Genomic DNA, 25151 nt, shown 5'->3' with positions numbered 1-25151 from the left:
CCCACCAGGGCAAAGGCGGCATTTTGTATGTAGAGCCCCGTGGCTCACCGCCTGCATTGCTTAATTAGAGTCCATAGAGGCTCTGGGGTGCCACAGTTGTTCGTAGGACTTGTGTTGTATTGTCTAACTGAACTCGTTGTATTCTATCACAAACTGCAAGGGCAGGTGTCGAATAAATGGGAATATAGGCTTGACCGATGTAAAACCTGGCACTGGGTCCGGGGACATTTACAGCCGTGCTCCCTGCAGCTAAGTCTGTTTTGACTTAAATTACACTAGTAATCGTATGTTATTAAAACAGCTAGTTACGTCTCTAGGTAGTACTAATGGTCGAAGCGTTGTTTTTGAACGTACTGAAGCCATTAGCATCACATTTGCCATTTACGATGTAATGTGCCTGAAGGTGAAAGATATGTAATACAATCCCTTGACAGCTATGAAAAACATAGGGCCACAAACCGCTTTGCAGCCTTGCCTCCGAGCTGTGAGCGTCATGAATTCATGAATGCAATTGCACAACGCTGTGCTGCCTCTAGGCGCTGTGTGGTAGGAGAAGTGAAGGTGGTGAGTCACAAATGGATCAGAGAAGCGGAGTTGTTTCCCTGCCCCCTCGCTGTGCTTGCTGCGCTGTGTGTGTATGTGGCTCTGTATGTGTGTCTGTGGGTGATGCACTTTGTGTGTGTGTGACTCTGTGTGGGTGGGTCTGTATGTGTGTGTAGTTGGCTCTCTCTCTCTCTCTCACTACCTCACTCTCTCTCACTAACTCACTCACTCTCTCACTGACTCACTCTCTCTCACTACTTCACTATCTCTCTCACTACTTCACTATCTCTCTCACTATTTCACTCTCTCTCTCTCACTACTTCACTCTCTCTCACTAACTCACTCTCTATCTCACAGCTTCACAATCTCACTACCTCACTAAATAACTTTTTCTATACCACATTGCATCACTATCTCTACATACATCACTCTCTCACTACCTCACTCTCTCACTCACTCACTCACTAACTCACTCTCTCTCTCACTAACTCACTCTCCCTCTCACTGACTCACTCTCTCTCACTACTTCACTATTTCTCTCACTACTTCACTATTTCTCTCACTACTTCACTATCTCTCTCACTATTTCACTCTCTCTCACTACTTCACTCTCTCTCTCACTACTTCACTCTCTCTCACTAACTCACTCTCTATCTCACAGCTTCACAATCTCACTACCTCACTAAATAACTCCTTCAATACCACATTGCATCACTATCTCTCCATACATCACTCTCTCACTACATCACTCTCTAACACACTACCTCACAACTTTACTCTCTCTCTATCTCACTACCTCACTCTATCTATTTCTATCTCACTCTCACTATATCACGACTCACTCCCTCAAAAATTCACTACATCACTCTCTCACTAACTCACTCTCTATCTCACTACCTCACAACTTCACTCTCTCTCTAACTCACTACCTCACTCTCTCTCTCTATCTCACTACCTCACTCTCTCTCTTTCTATCTCACTAAGTCACTTTCACTCTCTTTCACTACCTCACTCTCTCTACCTCACTACCTCACAAACTCACTCACTGTTTCCATCTCACTACCTCAGAACATCCCTCTCTACCTCACTCTTTCACTACCTCACTCTCTCTGTCTCTCACTACCTCACTCTCTATCTACCTCTCTCTCACTACATAACTCTCTCTACCTCACTACTCCACTCTATCTATCTTACTACCTCACTATCTCACAACGTCTCTCTCTCAAAACCTCACTACCTCACTCTCTCACTACCTCACTCTCTAGCTCACAACCTCACAACTTCACTCTCTCTCTAACTCACTACCTCAATCACTCTCTAGCTCACTACCTCACTCTTTCTATCTCACTAACTCATTTTCACTCTCTCTTTCGCTACCTCTCTCTCTATCTCACTACATCACAACATCACACTCTGCTTATATCTCACTACCTCACAACATCCCTCTCCCTCACTACCTCACTCTTTCACTACCTCACTCTCTATCTTCCTCACTCTCTCTCTCACTACCTCACTCTCTCTCTATTTCAATACCTCTCTCTCTGCTAATGCAATAGGTATCACATATGCAAAAAAATAAGTTGATGCCAATAGAAATGACTGCCATTTATTTAGGGATACAAAAAAGATAAAAAAATAATGAGCAATACCAATAGCTCTACCTATTTTATTGCCGAGACCATTGCATTGTAAATGCTTGTCTATTTGCCTGTTGCTTTTATGATAACTCTGGAACATGTATTTTATGTGATGTTTTTGTGTGTTTGTTTCTTTGTATGACTTGAAATAAGTCGAATAAAGATATTCTGACTGACTGACTGAATACAACATATCTAGAAGAGACAGTGAAAGTGCTGTCTAGGTTCGACCTAGTGACAGTGACCCAAAGACCGCACCCTCTGGTCTGTTGTCAGAGCGCGACATAAGGGCATGGAGCAACAACTAACCTGCCATATTCTTCACGGATGATTTTCAACACCCTGCGCACCATGTTGCCCACTGTGGTCTCAGATGGTTGTGCTGCCGTCATCCTCCGGCCCTCTTTGTGGATTATGTCGATTAGCTCACCTAAGAAATAAGGAAAATTATGTGTTAAATTCACTTTGAAAACGCAATATTCACTAAAGTTATTTGCCTCTCAATTAAAATAAATGACATAAGTGATGCAAGAATATGTGTGGTACTACAGAGTAAACAACAGTTTTTTATATATCTTCATGGAAAGTTCAGAAGCTTGGACACTTTCCTTAAGCAGAACTGTAAAATATTCCAAGGTTTAGGGTGGCAAAATGAAAACAAAACCACCCATAACTCTGGCCATTCAACCTTTGATATAACATGCGTAAGAATATTTGCCAATATAAAGGCACCCTTAAGTAGTACCACTTGAACTTATTGGCCAAAACGTTTGGGTTTTTATGAATAGCTTAGAGGACTATCACCACAGACTTAAGGAGATATAAATGATTTTTTTTTTTAAACTGACAGCACGTGGATAATGTGCGTTTGGGTTTAACATTTGTAGTTCACCTATCAAATAAGGGTAACGTCTTTAATATAGAACACGTTACATTTGCCCCATACTGAAGGTTGAGATTTCCATAAGTTTCTTTAAAAAGGTTCTACCATTGCTGTAATTAAATGAAGAGCAGGATGGAGTATAAGTCCACATACCAAGTGTTTTCTCGTTCTTGTTTACAAGGCTGGTTTCTTCATTTTTCGTCATTTTCAGTATACATGCATTTCAGATGTTTTTTGCCATACTGGTATGTCCCTAGCTTCCATGACGTTTAGGAACTAAACACCTTTAACCCGTTGGCTGCTGCTGTCGGCCAAAGGTCGTCGCGAGCACTACCGTGGTAATGCTGCGCACGTCCGTTGGCCGACGCGGCCCCACCCGTTTTTCAAACGTTCAGCTCTGGCGCAGAAAGTTCGAAGCAGCCAACGGGTTAAGAAGGGATTAATTTGTTATTGTATTCAGTGTTTAAGGCTGTTAAAGAAGATACCATGATGGAGAATCAAATCGTAATCATCTTTAACAGCAGTTCTCTATTAAGGGTATAGCCATTAAATTTAGAAACAAATGAGCTCTTCTCCAGGAGAGCCGTAGGAATGGAAGTAAACGTGAATGGTAAGTCCTCCAGCCTTATTAGATCAATAAAATAAGCTGAGGAGCTTATGGTCATTGTGTCGAATACCAAGATTATGGGTGCCCTTTGTCAGCCTGAAAGTTATGATTTAGTTCTTTCTCCAAATCACGTTGCATGCCTATGAAAAAAATCTTTACATTTTTTCCTCTTTCAAAAACAGAGAAATTGAATATTGGATTGGCAGCAAGGCTATTTTATAACCATATTTATTGGCTGTTTTAATATTTTACTCTTACATAAATGTTTAAGGATAAATAGTGGAAAGCCAATTAAACCTTTGCAAAGACACTTATTTGCTTTACTAGAGAGATTTTTTTCTCTCGGATTTAACGGTGTCTGGTATTCTGCACCTGGACATGTGAATTTCTACTAACATTAAAGAACCTGTTCTGATAGAGAACTAAGCACTTTTGATGCAGTCACTGCAATGCACAACCACACAGGCCAGCACTGTGTGCAGTCATTTTCCGAGATATGCCATCTGCTATTTGTTAAAGAAGACAGTGGTCCCCAAAAATATATTTATGTTGAATACATTATGGCTACTGGACACTTGCAGTGACTCTCGATACTCTGTTTACGAACCAGGGTGTTAACTTGTTTTTTTTATCCATTAAGGACCTGCATGGGAGGTTCGTCAATTGGTAACCCGGAAGTCCTTTTCTGTGGCAGCAGTGAGTATTCAGCAATTGACACAATTCAGGGCCACGAGCTGCACCGTTGATAGAATTATCAACTTGACAATCTCTCTCGGCTTTCTCTATACACTGCCCTAATGATGATCTTGTATCTGTAGAGGGATTGAAAAACTAGCCAATACCCTACAAGCCTGCAAATGAAATCATTTATAGCATTTGTTTTGGATGTATGGACAAGCACTGTGTTATTCACTGGAATTAGTTTTTTTAATCATATTGTGGATCACGTATGTGTACCAAGCACCTTTTGTCACTTGCATTTAACCCTTTCGCTGCTAAGCCTCCCTCCCCCATCCCCACCACCGCCAATGTGCTAAGCCTTTTTTGGCTATTTGGGGTAGTTCACACATAGGCCACTGTAACCTTTTGTCCACATAAGGTATCCACGCCAAATTTGTGCCCTTTTCTTCCAACATCATCAGGATTTTAAAGGTATCCAGGGTTTTTTGGATTCTCCTGGAGGGGGGCCAGAAATGAGCCAAAATACAGCTACATTTTGTTTTGTTTTTTGAAAAATGGGGGAAAGTTCTGCAGAAGAAAGCGTCTGGTTTTTCCCCTGCAAGTGGTATCAAAATAGGTTTTGTGGTGCTGAAATCATCATCACAGGCAGACTTTTGTCAGAAAACCAAACATTTTTACACAGATTTGTCATTTTACCGGGACATAGCCTATTTTTGCTACTTTTTGTGCTTTCAACCTCCTTCCGGTTACTGATAGAAATGGGTGTGAAAGCAATAATGGATCACAGAAAGCTATACATTTATGAAAAAGTAGACAAAATTCTTAATGCATCAAGGGGTCATTTGTGTAGATCCTCCAAGGTTTTGTTATAGAAACTAACAGCTGAAAATCAGACAATTGAAAATGAGTTGAAAAAAAACGCCATTTGTGCCAACGTTTTCACATGTAACAACTAAGTATGACAGATGTTTGAAAGTAATATACCGCTACATCCGCTGGACCCTTCTGGTTGTGGGGGATATATTGGACTTGTAGGTTCACCAAGAACCCGAGAAACCCAGAGACCGGGTATATAGCAATTCATTTGACAAAATATAAAGAGTAAAACCTAGGTATCAAAGACACCTATGTATTTCCGAGATGGCAACAAAATGTAGAGTTTAGAAACAGTAGCTGTTTGCACATCTCTGAAATTGTGGTTACCCATACTAGCCTGTGAACTGTAGGACATTCTTCAAAGTGACTTCTTTTTTACACATGGTCTTACATTAGGAAGGCAGAAATGCATAGAAAGTCAACAAGTAATAGTTGCTCAACAATTCTGAGTTCCCCTAAAAAAATAGCACCTCACTTGTGTGGGTAGGCCTAGTGCCAGCGACAGGAAACGGCCCAAAATGCAACGTGGACACCACATTTTTACAGTGAAAACTGACCTTGCTTTTCCCAAAGTGCCTAGCTGTAGATTTTGAACCCTAGCTCTGCTGACACCTAGGGAAACCAAGCAAACCTATGCATTTTTTAAAACTAGACAACTAGGGGAATCAAGGATGGGGTGATGTGTCGGTCTCTCACCAGGTTCCGTTACCCAGAATCCCTTGCAAACCTCAAACTTTATAAAAAAACAAATTTAAAAAAAAAACATTTTCCTCACATTTCCGTGATGGAAAGGTCTGGAATCTGCGTGGATCCACAAAATTCCACCCACCCCGCATTTCCCAAAGTCTTCCGTTAAATTGGTACTTCACTTGTGTGGGTAGGCCCAGTGCCCGCAACAGGAAACGGCTCAAAACGTATTGAAGAGACATCACAATTACCTAGCACAAAATGACCTGGTTTTGCAAGGGGGGTCATCTGGGTTTTAGGCCCTGGGCTCGGCGGCCATCTAGAGAAACCTACCAAACCCATACATTTCTGGAAACTAGACAGCTAGGGGAGTCCAGGGAGGTATGGCATGCATGGACCTCCCCCCAAACATTTTCCTACCCAGAATCTCCTGCACGCCTCAAATGTAGCTGGAAAAAAAGCACTTTTTTTTCAAATTTCTGCGTAGGAAAGTTGTGGGATCACCGGGCTGACACATTTTTTACCACCCAGCGTTTCCCAATAAAAATGATACCTCACTCGTGTGGGTGGCCCAAGTACCCGCGACAGGCAAGGTCTTAAAATGTATTGAGGAGACTTCAAAACTACCTATCACAAAATGACCTGGTTTTGCAAGGGGGAGTCCAGCGCGGTTTGGCTTGCGTGGATCATCCAACGTTTTCCTACCCAGAATCCCCTGCAAACCTCAAATTAGCTGAAAAAAACCCTCAGTCTCATGAGTAAAATGATAGCTCACTTGTGTGGTTGTCTAATGCAGAATTGGCTAAAAAAAAAAAAACATTATGTAGGGCTTAGAATTTGCTGTGCTATACCCTTAATCCCTATGTTTTTGGTTCTTCCAATTGCCCTGCCCACACAAGTGAGGTATCATTTTACTCAGGAGACTGAGGGGAACGCTGTGTGGTAGGGTCATTTTGCCGCACAGTGATCTCACACAAAATATGTGGAAAATTTGTTTTTTTCAGCTAAATTTGAGGTTTGCAGGGGATTCTGGGTAGGAAAACCGGGGATCCACGCACGCAATACCTCACTGGACTCTCACAGGTGTCTAGTTTTCAGAAATGTGTGGGTTTCGTAGTTTCCCAAGGTGGCCGCCGAGCCCGGGCCAAAAACCCAGTTGCCCCCCTAGCTAAACCAGGTTGTTTTGTGATAGGTAATTTTGAAGTGTCCTCAATACGTTTTGGGCCCTTGCCTGTCGCGGGTACTTGGGCCACCCACAGGAGTGAAGTTTCCTCAATACGTTTTGGGCCCTTGCCTGTCGCGGGTACTTGGGGCACCCACAGGAGTGAAGTTTCCTCAATACGTTTTGGGCCTTGCCTGTCATGGGTACTTGGGGCACCAACAGGAGTGAGGTATAATTTTCATCGGGACACCTGGGGGGACCTTGTTTGGTAGGAAATCTGTGTCAGCCCGGTGATCCCACAACTTTCCCACACAGAAATTTGAAAAAAAGTGATTTTTTTTCCAGCTAAATTTGAGGTTTGCTGGGGATTCTGGGTAGGAAAACCTTGGTGGGTCAATGCAAGCCATACCTCCCTGGACTCACTCGGGTGTCTAGTTTTCAGAAATGTGTGGGCTTGGTAGGTTTCCCTAGATGGCCGCCACGCCCAGGGCCAAAAACCCAGGTGACTCCCCTAGCAAAACCAGGTTGTTTCGTGATAGGTAATGTTGATGTCTCCACAATACGTTTTGGGCCCTTGCATGTCACGGGTACTTGTCCCACCCATGCAAGTGAGGTAGCATTTTTATAGGGAGGCCTGGGGGAACGCTAGTTGGGAGGAAACTTGTATCAGCCCGGTTATCCCACAACTTTCCCAAACAGAAATTTGAGAAAAATTTGCTTTTTTTCAGCTAAATTTGAGGTTGCAGGGGATTCTGGGTTGGAAAACGTTGGTGGGTCCACACAAGTCATACCTCCCTGGACTCCCCAGAGTGTCCAGTTTTCAGAAATGTGTGGGTTTGGTAGGTTTCTTTAGATGGACGCTGAGCCCGGGATCAAAAAAGTAGGTGACCCCCTTGAAAAACCAGGTAGTTTTGTGATAGATATCCGGATAACCTTTGTTTTTGGTCCTGGGTTTGCAGACATCTAAGGGGAACCTAAAAACAACAACAACAACAAAAACACACACATTTCTAAAAAGTAGACACCTGTGGGAGTCCAGGGAGGTGTGGCTTGCATTGATCCCCCAACATTTTTCTTCCAAGAATTTGATGCAAACCTCAAATTTAGCTAAAAAGTCACATTTTCCACTAATATCCGTGTGGGAAAGTTGTGGGATCAACGCATGACACAAATATCCCACTACCCAGCATTCCCCTCAGTCTCCCGATACAAAATGATGCCTTACTTGTGTGGATGGGCCAGGTGCGTATGACATGGAAAGGCCAAAAATGTGTAGAAATTAAGGGGGCCCAAAGCCTGGTCTAAAAGGGCAGTTGGTTTATACGTTTTTCGGCTGACACTAATGTTAATGTTATTGGGATTTATATAGCGCTCGGCTGCCCCAGCCAAGGGGCGTCCCGGCGCTGCGAGTGAAGCTGAAGGCAGAAAGAAGAAAGCACCAGAGGGGAGAAGGGGAGATTACTGAGAGAGGTGGGTTTTGATGGCTTTCCTGAAAGCCAGAAGGTCCTGTATGCCACGGATTGTTTCCGGTAGGCTGTTCCAAAGCTTGGCAGCGAGCAGGCTGAAGGATCGGCCGCCCATTCTGGCCAGTTTGGTACGGGGAATGACCACAAGATGTTGTCCTTCTGAACGAAGTGACCTCCTAGGGATATACTCCGCCAGGAGGGGGCGCAACATCGGGGGAGAGGCGGTTTTAAGGATTTTGAAGGCTAAGCAGAGTGCCTTAAACTGAATCCTTTTTCCCACCGGGAGCCAGTGCAGTTTTTTCAGGACTCCAGCCACCGAGGAGTGGCGGGGGAGACCTACCAGGGCCCTGGCGGCAGCATTCTGGACTCTCTGAAGTCTGGTAGTTTCCGCCAGATTAGCGCCCAGTAAAAGGGAGCTGGCGTAATCCAGCCTAGAAAGGATGGTAGCTTGGACAATTAACTGGCGGGTGTGGCAGTCGAAGAACTTCAGGATGGGTCTTAGATTGCGCAGGATGCCGAAGCAGGTGGCTGCCACTTTTTTGGTGTGTTGGGTGAATTTCAATGCCGAGTCTACCCAGACTCCCAGATTTTTAACACATTCCTTGGGCTTAGGAGGTTGGACCAAAGGGTCGGGCCACCAGCTTTCGCCCCAGGATGCGGTGTTTTTCCCCAGGAGCAGTATCTCTGTTTTCCCCGCATTGAGCTGGAGGAAATTCGCCGTCATCCAGATGGTGATGTCAGTAAGGGTCTGTTTGAAGTGATGGGCCTCCAAACCGTTGTTGTCATTGAGAGCTACCACCAACTGGGTGTTGTCTGCGTAAGACACTAACCCCAGTCCACTCTTTTTAACCACTTCTGCTAGCGGTCGAACATAAACATTGAACAGGGTGGGGCTCAGTGATGACCCCTGAGGCACCCCCTGTCCAGTGCTGTGCTCTTTAGAGAGGTAAGGGGGGTGGAGACTTTAAAGGATCTGTTGGAAAGAAAGTCTCTAAACCATCCCAGGGCAGTCCCTGTGATTCCAATTTCCTCCAGTCTCATCAGAAGGACCTCGTGTGACACCGTGTCGAAGGCAGCACTGAGATCCAACAGGATCAGTGCTGCCGTTCCGCCGGTGTCAAGAATGGCACGGAGGTCCTCTGTAACACTGAGCAAGGCTGTCTCGGTGCTATGACCAGCTCTAAACCCGTGTTGGGAGTTATCCAGGATGTTATTGGTTAGGAGGAAATTGGTGAGGGTGATGTTAACGTGTGTCTCTATAATTTTAGCTGGCCAGGGGAGAAGTGAGATAGGCCGAAAATTTTCAGGAAGAGTGGGATCTAGGGTGGGCTTTTTTAAGATGGGAGATACCCATGCCTGCTTCCATTTAGAGGGTATTTTGGCAGTGGAAAGAGACAGGTTAATGATATTCCGTATAGGTTCCGTGACAAGCTCATTGGCTTCACAAAAGGTCTCAGGTTTAAGGGGATCGGCCGGATGTTTTGAAAGCTCTCACGCTCTAGTGTAGGGAGGGAGGAGAGATAGGGTCTGGTGGGGTCCAAAGTGACAGAGATCTGGGGGGAATTGGGGAAGGTATCGTAAATTTTCTTTATTTTGTCGGTAAAGAAATTGGCCATATTATTACATAGGTCCGGAGAGGTGGCGGCAGTAATGGCGTTTTTTTTTGCAGTAAGGTCTTTTAAAATTTTAAAGACAGTTTTCGAAGCGTTGGTGCTACTGTTGATTTCGGTGGCATAATACGCCGTCCTTGTTCTGCAGACATGACGATGATAGGTTTTTTGAAGTTGAACGTATTTATGTTTGAGGTTGGTATCATAATTTTTCCTCCATCCTCTTTCCGCCTTTTTACATTCTTTTTTCAGAGTGGCTAATTCTGAATTGTACCAGGGGCTAGCCACATGGGCACGGGCCTTGATCCATTTAGCTGGGATCAGGGTGTCCAATGCTTGATTAATCCAGTGGCAAAACTGGCCGTATCCTAAGTCAAGGTCGTCACTCGGGGGAGGGGGGTTTGTCCTCAGGAGATTATGGAGATCTTCCAGGCGGAGTTTTCTCCACGGACGCTTCTGGACTTGAGGGGTAGGCACAGAAGCGGGGGCAGGTTTGCAAGGGACAGTCATGATCACCAGATGATGGTCTGTCCAAGCCATGGGAATGGGTGTGCCAGCAATCCCATTCGTGGTGTTCGAAAAGATGGGATCAAGGAGGTGTCCCGCTCTGTGGGCGGGGCCACTCACGAGTTGATTGAGCTGGAGGGCGGCAAGGTCTGCAAGAAAGGTGGTGATTTTGGGCTCAGTGTCCCGATCAAGGTGTAGGTTAAGGTCACCTATGATCGTGAGATTGGAGGTTTTAGTGATGTTAGTGGCCAGGTACTGTAGGAGCGAGTTAATGAATGGAGTGTCGGCGCCGGGGGGTCTATAAATCAAGAGGCCGGTCGCGCAAAATTGTGGATTGGCTTTAATAGAGAATCTAGCACTTTCGCTGCCCTTAATATCAGCTTTAACTAATTGGCAGGCATCTTTGGGCATCCACACAAGTGAGGTATATTTTTTCTCGGGAGACCAAGAGGAATGCTGGGTAGTAGGAAATGTGTGCCTGCACGGTGATCCTACAACTTACTCACACAGAAATATGAGGAAAATGTGACTTTGTATGTAAATTTGAGGTTTACAGGGGATTCCGGGTAAGAAAACGCTGGTGGTGGGGGGGAGAAAATCGATGCAAGCCACACCACCAGCCAAGAGTCAGTACATGCACACAACCATCCACATACACCACCAGCCAAGCGCCATCCACGCACACCGCCAACCAAGCGCCATCCACGCACACCGCCAGCCAAACGCACCACATATAAATAAAACAACTAAATCCCTGGCTCCTTGTGGGCTCTCTGACCCCCCCCCCCCTCCCCCAGGCAGATTAGGGACTATTGTCCCCTTCTGCCTCCCGGGGCGGGGCAGAAAGGCTATGGCAAAAAAAAAATTGGGGGGGGGGGGTTGGAGGCATTGGCATGCCCATTTTGGGCAGCCCCCACCCTCAATTCAAATTAGAAAATAATCCCAGCTATCTAGTGGGCTTTCTCCCCCCCAACAGTGGAGGCTACTGCCCCCCGGCAGGGTAGAAAGACTGTAATTTTGCAGCGGGTGGGGGCATTGGAATGCCCATCTTGGGCAGTCCCCACCCCTAATTACAGAGAAAAAAATCCCTGGTATCTAGTGGGCTTTCTGTCCCCCCGTGGAAGCCGAAAGACTAATTTTTACGGCAGTGTTCGGGGCATTGGCATGCACATCTTGGGCAGCCCCAACCCCTAATTCAAATTAGAAAACAAATCCCTGGTATCTAGTGTGCTTTCAGCTCCCCTCCCCAGGAGGCATATTATGGGCTACTGCCCCCCAGAGGAGGGGCAGAAAGACTGAATTTACCCTAATTAATATGGGGGAAGTAAAGGCCCTTGCCCAAGGAGCTGCTCCCCAATCCCTGGTGCCTAGTGGATGGATCGCTGCTTGGGGATCGCCCTCCACTAGCGAAGGGTACCATTGGGAAGGGGAGATTCTCCCCTTTTCAACGATACCTCTATTGACTTTTTACATGCTCAGGGGGCTTAGATAGCCCCCTGATTGTAGAAAGAGAAACTGAAATGAGCCTCTTGGCTCATTTCAGTTTTGGTTTCAAAACGTGCGCACTGATCGTCACTTCAGGGAAACAAAACAAACAGCCCCTGGAGCTGGGTAAGCTCTTCACCAGCTTCCGAGGCTGTTGGGTGGAGGACTGGGGGGAGGGAGGGAATCTCCCTCTCTCTCTGGTTCCTGCATCAGAGGGATTCCCTGTGCCATGTGATCGGACGGCCAGGGGCCGTCCGACGCACCGAAGGGGTTAATGAGAGTATGGTAACTTTAGGACTATGTTTTTAAGAAAAATAATAATTACATTTGTCATTTAGGCCCTCATTACGATGCCAGTCAGACGAGCGTATTTGTCATTTAGGCCCTCATTACGATGCCAGTCAGACGAGCGTTCAACCAACATTGTTTTGGGATCAAGACAGCCCGCCAAATTACGATCCGACCACAATGTAGGCAGTCTGAAACATGTCTTTTTGCATTGAGGCTTGAGCTGCAGCCCAGAAAAGTGCTGAAGCACAAGCCTTAATGCAAAAAGGCATGTTTGGAAGCCTGGGGTGTTTTGGGGGGCACCACAGGTACCATAGTGGAGTCCAGTAGAGACAGGGGCCCTGCTAGGGGCCTCCAACATCAATTTCTGACAGCCTTTCTATGGTGGTAGGACTGCCAAGGAAAGGCTGTCAGAAAGGGACATCATAATCCCTACGGCGGTGTCCCTATTGTAGGGTATTACATTCTGACTGACGATCCAACGGGCTCCTTGACCCCATCAGAAGTCTTGGTCACCCTGACTGCTGCCTCAGGCCGCCCGCATCATAATACGGCAGTCGGACCGCAGCACCAGATGTCAGACTGACTGTCACCAACAGGCCGCCAGTGGCGGTCCGTCCTACATCGTAATTGGGCCCAAGTGTATATTTAGTATATAACGTATTTATATTTTTGGGGACCATGGTCGTCTTTAATAATTATACTCCCCACATCGCTACAGATCTTCTGTTTTTTCCTTGCATCTCCTGTCTTATGGCCATTTTGAAGGGGAGACCCTAATAGAACAAATGTTTACACTGCTCTAAAACACTGCAAAAAAATCAGACAAGAGCCTAGAAATCATCTCTAATAGTTAGTCTTGGCGTAAGTCAGCATCCTTCAAGGGAAAATGCTTTAGAAACTGTGAAACAGATGGGAGAAAATGGCCCTGCCCCCAAAACAATAAACACAACTCAAAATATGCCACTTCAAGACAAGCCTAACATCAATATACAGACACATCCACGACTAAATGCATGATGAATATTAAACTGCCTCTGGAAAAATGTATTTAGCACGAAGCAGGAGAATCATTTTGATGGCATCTGCAAATTAACCAAGGGATCACAAATGCGAGACCTTACCCGTGTTAGCCACAGAGGAGGGATGGCACAAATTGCAAATACAGATTTCAAACGGCAGTCACAGGAAAAATGCAAGTATCTGATCTGTTTCTCCATTCTCTAAATAGCATCATGTAGCTAGGTTTTCTATACACAAAGTGAAAATACAATGGCCAATAGAAAACATTTGCTACAAATCGGATGCGTGGCTCATGAATGTCACTCTTATACATAGATTTTCAACAAACCTGACTAACAGAAATTATAGCAGTGACTTTGAAGGGATAGGGGCTGCTATGCTTGCATTCCGTGAGACAAATGCAGAGATGGAGGGCCGCTATCCCATGCAGGCTGCCAAACCTGCTCTTCCAACTATTCAGCTGGCTTTTCAAAATAGAATCCCGGTCTCAATAATATTAATGAGACGGATTCTGCAACCCAAACAAATATCATTTTTACTCTGTTACGGATTATATCCATCACAAAAATTAGTGGAAAAGGTTTTTAGTTTTGGTGCGGTCTTCTAAAAGGAAATTTGTAATCTATCTCATTCAATACATCCCAAGGAGCCTCAACTCTAGTGATTACAATACTGGACCCAAGGACAACATTAGTATAGCTGTAGAACAAGGTTGAATGAAGAAGCAACCATTATACAGCAACCTGAAAGGACTCCTAGCTCAACTGGCATGGTCTCTGTACACTCACTTTTTGTGTGTTCTAGTCATGCGAACATTCCATGATGTAACACACAGAGAGGACACTACACCATTCTAAAATAGTTGAATACACAAGGAGCTCATAAATAGATTCAACGCCTTTGAATAAGTAAAACTGATCGTTAACAGCTAGAAAACCAGAGCAACATCAGGATTTAATGAACACAGTTTCCTCACGATGCAACGTAAGCAAGTACCAGAAAAGTTGTGCTGCTCGCTTCAATTACCTGTATCATCCGTTCTTCTAACCATAACATAATTCTTTGGATTTTGCTTTGTTACACGCTGGGTGAAGAACTCTGACTCGTGAAGGTTAAAATAGTGAGTGGTCCAAGGATGGTCAGGCAACTCTTGATGCTAACGACCAAATTGCACCTGATCAACATATGGATTACTTCCATCTGCCAATTCACACTAAATTAAAAGAGGATGCTAGGTTTTGGGGAAAAGCTAGCAGAACATGCCCTGCAGTAAGATGCACTAAGAAATTCAATGCCTGCACCAGTAGGACGTACTGATACGAAGTAAGCCAACTCTGAGACTGAAAACAAAGTCTGTCAGCAGTTTAGGCTTGCAAATATGTTAATATATTCCTAAATGGTGTTTCAATTGCAAACTAGCATGACAAACCCTGCAACCCCCAAAAGCCTACACTGTCATCCCACTGTAGACCACCTGTCTTAGCTGAATTTCCCAACGGTAAGTAGAGTGTACTTTGCCACTACTCCATGTACCCACTTATTTTCACACTGCCCTCATACCTTCCATCCTTCTGCACATCTGCCCAGTAGCTCGTCAGGTGGGACGCCTTGGGCTAGTCCTGTTTTTTTTAGCTAACAGCACTGTGTGCTGGGATCTTTAAGTCTACACTTACAATGGGAGAAACAAAGCTTTGGCTCAAAGTGTTGTTAGATAAAATGGCATTACCCCTCATCCACCATCCTCATCCCTGTCATTGAGGAATATCAAAGCCAACTGGCAATCAATCTCAGTCAGTCATTATTTATTAGGAATACTAAAGCCAACTGGCAATCGATAATTTCAAAAAAAGCAATGATGAGGAAGATTAGCAATAAGAATAATGAAAATGACCCATATGCAGAGGTTGAAGTGGGTGGGAACTGTGGGGCAAAATGTGCCCACACTTTTATTTTAACAAAAAAAGCTCCTCTACTTGTTGATGATAGATTGCCTTCCTTGGACGGTAAATTACCACAGTTGCTATGTCTCAGCTGAAGGGGAAGGTAGGGAGTTTCCTGTGCTATGAAGGTGAAAAAGGTTGCCAAAGTGCAGAAGGAAATCTTAGTCTGTGCAATTGGTTAATCTGCAAATGTAAAGGCTGCTTAAAGTCTAGTATGACAAATAAATACACAAAAACAATGATTCACTCGAAGAGAGTAAAGAAGCCTAACCTCCCTAAGCTTGTAGAAGTGTGTGGAACCAAAAAGTGATGCAGTATGCAGACACAATTTATCTAGTCATACTTGACTTACAGTGAATCAAATTTAATGTTGAACAAAAAAAGTAGGTGCTGTAACATAGACGGTGCAGTAAATAGCGACATAGTTGAATAAAGTGTGCAGGTTTTATTTACAATATATACAGTCTAGGGACTGAAATTACATTTAATTTAAACATTATGACTCAAATTTTAGAGTACAATGTCCATATTGTTCATCAATATCAGTCCTCTAGTAATACTGTCGACGTTTCGACACTTGAACTATTAATACCGGGTCGCTGTTTACTCGGATGTCATCGTCGCACGGAATCTTATATTTACGGGCCTATTCCTTCCCGATCTATAGACAGTGGATTTCACAACAGCGTGTTTGATTGTTACATTGTTTTGTCCTGATGATGACCCTGTATTAATTGTTCAAGGGTTGAAATGTTTACAATATTACTAGAGGACTGCTACTGATTAACAATATGGACATAGTACTCTAAAATTTGAGTCATGCTGTTTGAGTTGGATCTGATATCAGCCAATAGATTGTATACAGTGAAAATAACACCTGAACACTTTTCACTGCACCGTCTATGTTGGAGCACCTACCTCTTAATTCAAATTAAGTTTGATCCACTGCAAGTCAACTATTACTAGATAATAAAATGTGTCTACATACAGTACAACTTTTTGGTTTCCGACATTTCTACAAGCCTAGGGAAGTTCGGCTTCTTTCCTTTCTCGGAGGGAATAATTGTATTTGTGCATTTAGTATATGCCCAGGTTCCCATGATTTCAGGGCTCTCTCATATCTTTTGTACAGGGAGGCCAGTATAGGCTTTAATTAATGAAGTCACTTGAAGCTTTGAGGTGACGAAGATTTATTCATTTTGAGAGGGATTATCAAGGTGTTACCAGCTATGTTCTGGACTCTGTGTTTTTAATGAAGAGCTATAAAGATTGTCTGCACTAGCTACAGATAGTACATTAATACATTATACATCTTGCAAGTACTTTTTTATCTTAAACCTAAATCTTTTTACACATTTTGTGGCAGCCTAGCTCATGCTCTGTGCAATGCAATATTAAAATAATGTATTACATAGTCACAGTGCTTTCTGTCATAGACTGGAACCTTGAAGCACTAAAAATGATTTCCTGCTGCATCATCCAGGGCTCAATTCTGTCTCTCTCTGGTAAAAGACGCAGACATCAGCATTGATCGCATTAACCAAAACTTGTTTGCTAACGTAAAATAACGCATTTCCCACGTACTAGTTTACCCTGTATTTATGTTCCATTTAAGGTGTGTGTTATTTTAATATACCGTTACCTGAAGGTAAAAGATCAACGAAAAAGTAAAAATATATTGTGTACTTTTTAGCCAAGCCTTTGACCCTACCCCCATTGCATACTACAGGATCACAGTTCCCAAACTATGTTAATGCACTTCGAACACTGGCCGTAAGGTATCACTGGCTCAAGTCGCCACAAGTGACAGACATCTGCCAGTTATTCCCCTGACAGGCACTACACACCAGACCTTCAATACCGCTCTTCCTTGTACGAACTCTACTTACATTAACCGACCCCGTATATTTTAATGCTCCGTAACTATTTGCTCTCTGCCCTGCCGGTGTTGTTCTTCACATCCCCTCACCTGCACTTCCCCATCGCTCCTGGGCAATGATTCTCCGTAGAAGAGCCCCTGTCTCCCGCGCGGTCTCCTCCGAGCTCGGCCGGCTGCCCTCCCGCTTCAGCCGCGCCACGAAGGCATCAATTCGTTCAGACAGCTCCGGACCCCGTTCCCCTGTAGGCGGCATATTGGCAAAACAGAACTTAGTAACTCTAAAGCACTGCCTTACTGTCAGCGCATCATAAGCACTTCCGGGTCACAGAGGGCCGCGACGGTGATCTTCTACAGGGTTGTGACTAGATCTAGAGCGCTAACTTCAGGCAAAGAATGTAAGTATAGCGAGCGCCATGCTGAAGGTGTGAACAGTTGAACAACCATTTAGTTTCAATGCTGATAGGTGAACAAGGGAGTGAAATGAACCCTGTTGTCTATTTTTGCAGTTGTAGATTCTTTCGTTCCTTACAAGATTTGAGCCTGGGATTCAAATCTTGCCATTAGGCCACATCTCATCAGTTATTATTGGCATTAGTGGCATTCTTTGAAAGTAGTGAGTGAGCGAAATGAAGTCCCATTTTTTATTTGCCTCGCTCATACTCAATTCATGTCACATTTAGACAAAAGTGATGCAAACCTGCGCAAAATGTTTTTTTAAATTTACTTTTCAGCGCAAAACCGCGCAAAACCTGTTTTGCACTGGAAAGTTCATCTTGCCCTATGTCACTCTTGTCACTCCCTCCACATGTCTCTGCCTTCTCTCCTGTTCCATGCCATCCCTCTTTTCATTTTCTCAGCCTGCCCCATCCCACCCCATATATTTCACCATAGTCTTGTTTCATATTTAACATTGTCTCCTTGTCTGAGCTTGATCTTCTTTGTCATTTCTAAATTTCCTCACTACAAATGTAGACCAAAAGGACATATCAAACTGAAGAATATCAAGAAGACGTTCACAACAAAGCGTACTCTGGCAAGGAAGAAGGTGTGCGGTTGAAAGGGGATAAGAAAACAAGGTAAATAGAGATCAGGAGTGCAACTGTGGAACAGAGTACCATGTGTCCAAACTCTTGCAGGACAAAGTACCATTCAAAAGGATGACGTCTGCTTGGTATCAAGAAGCTCATTTCAGTGCCTATTTTATTAAGGAAGGACGTTGGTTGTTTCTCAGGTGACGTAAAAAAGTTCTTGCACAAAGAAAAGTTGGTTCTTGTGCATACAGAGACAATGGAGCTCTACCACTAACAGATCTCATAATCTTGCAGAGCTGAACTCACTCCTTTAGAGATAGAGCGGAGCAGCAGCACAGATGCATCCAAGTCCCTGTATACTTAGTATGGAAACCCTGCACAGATATAGCAGAGACTGTGTACCCATAGGTCATTTATTTCATTCAGTTGGAACAGAGTCTTGCATACATAGAGATGAACATACAAAGCTGAGCTCTTCCAAGTTTGCAGCTGAGCTCCATTGCAGACAGTGCTGAGCCCCTGCTCAGACATCGATCAAGGTGATCACAGGCAGAGTTGAGCTCTTTCAGCATTCATTCCTATAACGTCAAACCCGGGGTTTTGTAGGGACTGAGAAAACGGGACTAGCTAATATTCTGTGGGAGTATCACACATCACTCACCTGGGTTAATCTTCCATATGGCCTGTTTCTGATAGGGAGTGAGGAGGAGAAGGTGGGAGGGAGATGACAGTGAGAGAGAAGGGATTGAGAGAAGCTACTGAAGAGAGAGATAGACTGAGTAGATAGTAGCGAGGAAGAAATGAAAAGAGAGTCTGATTGAGATGGAAAAGAACATGGACTAAATGTGAAACTGGAGACGCCAGAGTGAGAAACAATTATACTAAAGTGAACTGTATGTTATGAATTGCTAATTGTATTTGTGAAGTGTGCAGCTCGCCCCAGAGAGTATCCTAATGCTGAGAAAGCAGAGGTTATGTTGGCTGTGACTGGGCAAGGTGAAGAGCCATGCTTTCAGTTTCTTGCAGAGCTAAAGTACTGAGGAGGCAGCTCTAATGTATAAGGGCAGGTCGTTCCAGGCTTTGGGCACAAGATAGGAGAAAGCACAACACCAGACTCTGGTTCTTTGTATGTCGGGGATGTGTGCGAACAGGATTCTGTCTGGGCAGAGGTGTCTGGTGAATATATTGAAGTTGGGGAGGCTATTGAGGTAGGTGGGGTAGAGGGTGTATAGAAATTTATATATGTGTGTGATCAGTTTTAAAAGTGTTGGTTAGTGAATGGGAAGCCAGCAAAGGTCTTTGAGGGGTGGGGTGAGATAAATGCGGAGAAAAGCGGGCTTTGTGAGTCTGGCCACTGGGTTTTGTATGGTCTGAAGTCTTCTGGCAGTTAGACAGTGATTCCGATAGAGTGCATTGCCGTAGCCCAGCTTGCTGGTGATGAGGGCCTGGGTAACCATTCTCCATCTGTTGATTGGGAGCCATTTGAATATTTCATTAAGCAATTTGAGGGTGTGAAAGCAGGAGGCGCTGACTACCTTGATTAAAGCAAACTTTACAGCACATTTTGCCCATTCTTTTTTCTCCCTTCATCAGAAGTCTGTCTTCCACTGAGTCACTGGACTGTGGCAGTGCTAGCTGTGGATGGTGCCGATACCAATCTCCAAAGTAACATTTTAGTCACAAGCACACATTTTCAAAATAGGTAGTGGGTTGGAGTGAAGGTGTTGCACATGAGACAGATTCACTTGGCAGCTATGGTATAGATTTGTAAAAGGTGGTCTAGTCCATTTTGAAATTGTGTTTCACGTGGAACATCACACATAAACCCTTCAGAAACTGAAAGAGTTTGCATTTTATATATTTACGTGAGTGAATGGAGGAGTAAAGCATAACACTTATTAGGGCAGCTCAACTTAAAGGGTGCAATAGGAGGGATTTCCTGCAGGAGTCTCTGTTAGTGTATGTGAGCTAATTGTTAATGTATGGCCTGGTGGCCCCATAAACAAAGGGAAGGACCCCAATTATGGTGCCCTCAAATCAAAGATCCCCTCAGTGGACAAAAGTTCTGCATGCCCTCCTACACAGATAGCAGCACCTCCCATCTTTCTGTGAAAGAGCACCAGGTATCTGTTCAGGTGTAGGATCATGAGCTCCACACTGACTGAGGTGCAGGTGTTGTGCACTGGCTGGAGCTATAGGAGCCCTTTGAGAGCGGTATACAGCAAAACAAACAAGATGATGGACGGAATGTTGCACAATGGCAAAACATTCACCCCCAGTCACAGATCTGGGTTTAATCCATCGTTATTTTGCTCACCAAGCTGAAGCCACCCAAGTTCAGACATGGCCAAATGCAAATCAGTCTTGGCCCTGTGCCTCATGGGAACAGTCTAGCCCGAACTGCCAAGCCATGTCTTCCCTGGACCGGAATCAAGCATCCTAGGACCGGTTTCTGGCTATCAGCCTTCTACAGCCAGGATAGCTTGACTCCAGTGGCGTAGTGAGCATGGGACCCACATCTGGGCATACCCTTCCCACATAGGGTGAACAGCAAAACACACAATATGATGGACAGAATGTTGCACAATGGCAAAACATTCACCCCCAGTCACAGATCTGGGTTTAATCCATCATTATTTTGCTCACCAAGCCACCCCAGTTCAGACATGGCCATATGCAAATCAGTCTTGGCCCTGTGCCTCATGGGAACAGTCCAGCCCGAACTGCCAACCCATGTCTTCCCTGGTCCGGAATCAAGCATCCTAGGACCGGTTTCTGGCTATCAGCCTTCTTCAGCCAGGATAGCTTGACTCCAGTGGCGTAGTGAGCACGGGACCCACGTCTGGGCATACCCTTCCCACATAGGGTGAACATCAAAACACACAAGATGATGGACGGAATGTTGCACAATGGCAAAACATTCACCCCCAGTCACAGATCTGGGTTTAATCCATCATTATTTTGCTCACCAAGCCACCCCAGTTCAGACATGGCCATATGCAAATCAGTCTTGGCCCTGTGCCTCATGGGAACAGTCCAGCCCGAACTGCCAAGCCATGTCTTCCCTGGAACGGAATCAAGCATCCTAGGACCGGTTTCTGGCTATCAGCCTTCTTCAGCCAGGATAGCTTGACTCCAGTGGCGTAGTGAGCACGGGACCCACGTCTGGGCATACCCTTCCCACATAGGGTGAACAGCAAAACACACAAGATGATGGACGGAATGTTGCACAATGGCAAAACATTCACCCCCTGTCACAGATCTTGAGAGCGGTGTAGCAGGGTTATGGGCATGCACCCACGTTCCCACATGCATGGGTCTACTCACAGGCCCTTTTCTGGCTATGTCAGTCTAATTCTGCAGAGGTGTATTATGCTGCCGATGCTCACCATAACAAGAATAAGTGTTATTTTTACATGGCCTCAGCTCCTTTCGTAATATGACTGCCAACACTACGTACCATGATGAATTTCTGTTGCAGCATGCACACATTTAAATCTGCATATGTTTGTCTACCCATCTTTCATTTGGAGAGAAAGAAACAGTGACTGAGTACAAGCTTAGCTTTGGTATAAGCAATCAATAAATCAATCAATCATGACATTTGTATAGCGCGCTACTCACCCGGAAGGGTCTCAAGGCGCTGGGGGAGGGGATACGTTACTGCACGAACAGCCAGGTCTGGAGTTGCTTCCTGAAGGAAAGATGGTCCTGGGTCAGCCGAAGGTGGATGGGGAAGGAGTTCCAAGTCTTGGCTGCCAGGTAGGAGAAGGATCTTCCTCCGGCGGTGGCTCTGCGGATGCGTGGTACGGCGGCGAGGGCGAGGCTGGTCGATCGTAGCTGGCGGGTGGGCGTATAGAAGGTCAGGCGGTCGTTGAGGTACTTGGGGCCCAGGTCATGGAGAGCCTTGTGTGCGTGGGTGAGGAGCCTGAACGTGATCCTCTTGCTGACGGGGAGCCAGTGCAGGTCTCTCGGGTGGCCGGAGATGTGGCAGTGACGGCGGATGTCCAGGACGAGTCGTGCGGAGGCGTTCTGGATGCGTTGGAGTCTTTTCTGCAGTTTGGCTGTGGTTCTGGCGTAGAGGGTGTTCCCGTAGTCCAGTCGGCTGGTGACGAGTGCCTGGGTGACCGTCTTCCTGGTTCTCGGTGGGGATCCAACGGAAGATCTTACGGAGCATACGCAGGGTGCTGAAGCACGATGAGGAGACGGCGTTGACTTGTCTGGTCATCGAGAGGGAGGAGTCCAGGATGAAGCCCAGGTTGCGTGCATGGTCCGTTGGCTTGGGAGTGGAGCCCAGGGCAGGGGGCCACCAGGAATCGTCCCAGGCGGAGGGCGATGATCCCAGGATGAGGACTTCCGTCTTGTCTGAGTTCAGTTTCAGGCGGCTGTTCTTCATCCACTCGGCGACGTCTTTCATCCCTTCGTGTAGGCTGATTCTGGCGGTGGCGGAGTCGTTGGTGAGGGAGAGGATCAGCTGGGTGTTGTCGGCGTAGGAGATGATGTTGAGGTTGTGTGGTCGTGCGATGGCTGCAAGGGGGCTCATGTATACGTTGAAGAGGGTTGGGCTGAGTGATGATCCTTGTGGTACGCTGCAGATGACTTCTGTGGCCTCAGATCTGAACGGGGGGAGGCGGACTCTCTGGGTTCTTCCGGCGAGGAACGAGATGATCCACTCCAGTGCCTTCTCTTGGATTCCGATGTTGCTGAGGCGCTGTATTAGGGTGCGGTGGCAGACAGTATCGAACGCTGCTGAGAGGTCCAGGAGGATGAGGGCTGCTGTTTCCCCGTTGTCGAGCAGGAATCTGATGTCATCGATGGCAGCGATGAGGGCGGTCTCAGTGCTGTGGTTGGCTCTGAAGCCGGACTGCGAGGGGTCGAGGGATCCATTTGTCTCAAGGAAGGCTGCGAGCTGTCTGTTGACGGTCTTCTCAATGACTTTGGCAGGAAAAGGGAGGAGCGAGATGGGGCGGAAGTTCTTGAGGTCAGTGGGGTCCGCTGTTGGTTTCTTCAGGAGGGCGTTGAGCTCGGCGTGCTTCCAGCTTTCCGGGAAGGTGGCGGTATGGAAGGAGGTGTTGATGATGTCCTGCAGATGGGGTGCGATGATGGAGTCGGCCTTGTTGAAGACGTTGTGGGGGCAAGGGTCGGTTGGTGATCCGGAGTGGATGGTGTTCATCGTGCGGATGGTGTCTTCGGTGCTGACCTGGGTCCAGTTGCAGAGGGTGGTGGTAGGGGGCGTTGGTTCGGTGGGTGGGTGCGTGGTTGGTGTGCTGAAGCTGTTGTGTATATCGGTGACCTTGCGGTGGAAGAACGAGGCGAGTGAGTCGCAGAGGTCTTGCGAGGGGGTGATGTCGTTGTTTCCGGCGCTGGGGTTGGAGAGCTCTTTGACGATGCTGAAGCGTTCCTTGCTGTCATGGGCGTTGTTGTCCAGTCGTTCTTTGAATGCTGTCTTCTTGGTGGTGCGGATCAGCTGGTGGTGCTTGCGGGTGGCGTGCTTGAGGGCGGTCATGTTGTCTGTGGTCTGGTCTTGGCGCCAGGCTTTCTCGAGGGTGCGGCAGTTCCTCTTGGAGTCCTTGAGTTCGTCGGTGAACCAGGGGGTTTTCTTGCTGTCGGGCCTGTTGGGAGGGTTCTTTAGTGGTGCGAGGTCGTCCGCGCAGGCGGTCAGCCACTGTGTGAGGTTGCTGGCTGCTTCGTTGGGGTCCGTTGTGCTGGCGGGAGGGTTCTGGCTGAGGGAGGTGGTGAGCTGCTCGGCGGTGATCTTGCTCCAGTTCCGGCGAGGAGCCTGTTGTGGGTGGTGGTGGGTCGTGTTTCTCCTGAAGCTGAAGTGGACGCAGCTGTGATCGGTCCAGTGAAGTCCAGTGGAGTGGTTGAAGGAGATGTGCTTGCTGGCGGAGAAGACGGGGTCAAGCGTGTGGCCGGCGTAATGGGTGGGGGTGTTCACCAGTTGCTTGAGTCCGAGGTTGGCGAGGTTGTCCAGCAGGGTGGTGGTGTTGCTGTCGTTGTTGTTCTCCAGGTGGAAGTTGAGGTCTCCTAGGAGGATGTAGTCCGAGGAGGAGAGGGCGTGCAGGCTGATGAAGTCTGCAATGTCTTCACTGAATTAATTGTGCGCGTGGTCCCGGGGGTCTGTAGATGAGGGTGCCTCTGAGGGTGGTCTTGGGGTCGGTGTGTATCTGGAAGTGAAGGTGTTCGGCGGCAGCGAGGGTGTCGTTGGAGTTGGTCGAGATGCGGATGGTGTTCCTGTGTACGATGGCGATGCCTCCTCCGGTCTGGTTGACGCGGTCTCTCCGGATGATCTTGTATCCGTCCGGGATGGCTGTGGCGATGTCGGGCGCTGAGGAGGTGTTCATCCAGGTTTCCGTGAGGAAGGCGACGTCTGGTGATGTTGTGTTGAGCAGGTTCCAGAGTTCGACGGCGTGTCTGTGTACGGAGCGGGTGTTGAGCAGGATGCACTTGAGGTGGTTGCTGCTGGTGCTCGGCTTGGCGGATGCGGTGCAGGTCCGGTGGCAGGTGAACTTGCAGGCTTGGCAGGTGAAGGGTCCGTGGGTGCGTTTCGGGGTGGCTCGGTAGCAGGCGGGGGTTCGGCGGTGTTGAGTGCGTTGAGGGTTGCGGCGTCGTAAGTCCGTCGTGAGGTCTGGCGTCGTCGGGGGCCAGGGGTCCTGGCGCTGGGCGCGTCCAGGCGCGGACGGGCGCAGACGGGCTTGCCTTTGGCGGTCAATTGGCACACCCGCTGCGCGCGTCTGCTGCGCGGTCGCTCTGGGGGCGACATAAGAGGGAAGGAGGGGAGGAGGGGCCAGCTGGGAGGCGGCAGGGAAGAAGCCAATGGGTGTGGGGGGGGGGGCGGGGCCGCAC

General features: G+C 46.7%; 1 protein-coding gene across 1 annotated transcript in view; it reads right to left on the bottom strand.

Moving 5' to 3' along the window:
- EIF2B2 (eukaryotic translation initiation factor 2B subunit beta) overlaps positions 1–17606 on the bottom strand; it is a 57900-nt gene extending 40294 nt beyond the window's left edge. The window contains exons 1-2 of the mRNA XM_078659912.1: positions 17365–17606; positions 2490–2610 (exon numbers count right to left, since the gene is read on the bottom strand). Coding sequence (XP_078516038.1) covers positions 2490–2610; positions 17365–17527 — 284 coding nt within the window. The 5' untranslated portion in view covers positions 17528–17606. The remainder of the gene's footprint in view (positions 1–2489; positions 2611–17364) is intronic.
- Between the last annotated feature and the right edge of the window lie 7545 nt (positions 17607–25151).

Source organism: Lissotriton helveticus, chromosome 9 (genome assembly GCF_964261635.1).
Source record: "Lissotriton helveticus chromosome 9, aLisHel1.1, whole genome shotgun sequence".
Taxonomy (NCBI): Eukaryota; Metazoa; Chordata; class Amphibia; order Caudata; family Salamandridae; genus Lissotriton; species Lissotriton helveticus.
This window is presented reverse-complemented; position numbering and strand designations above follow the sequence as displayed.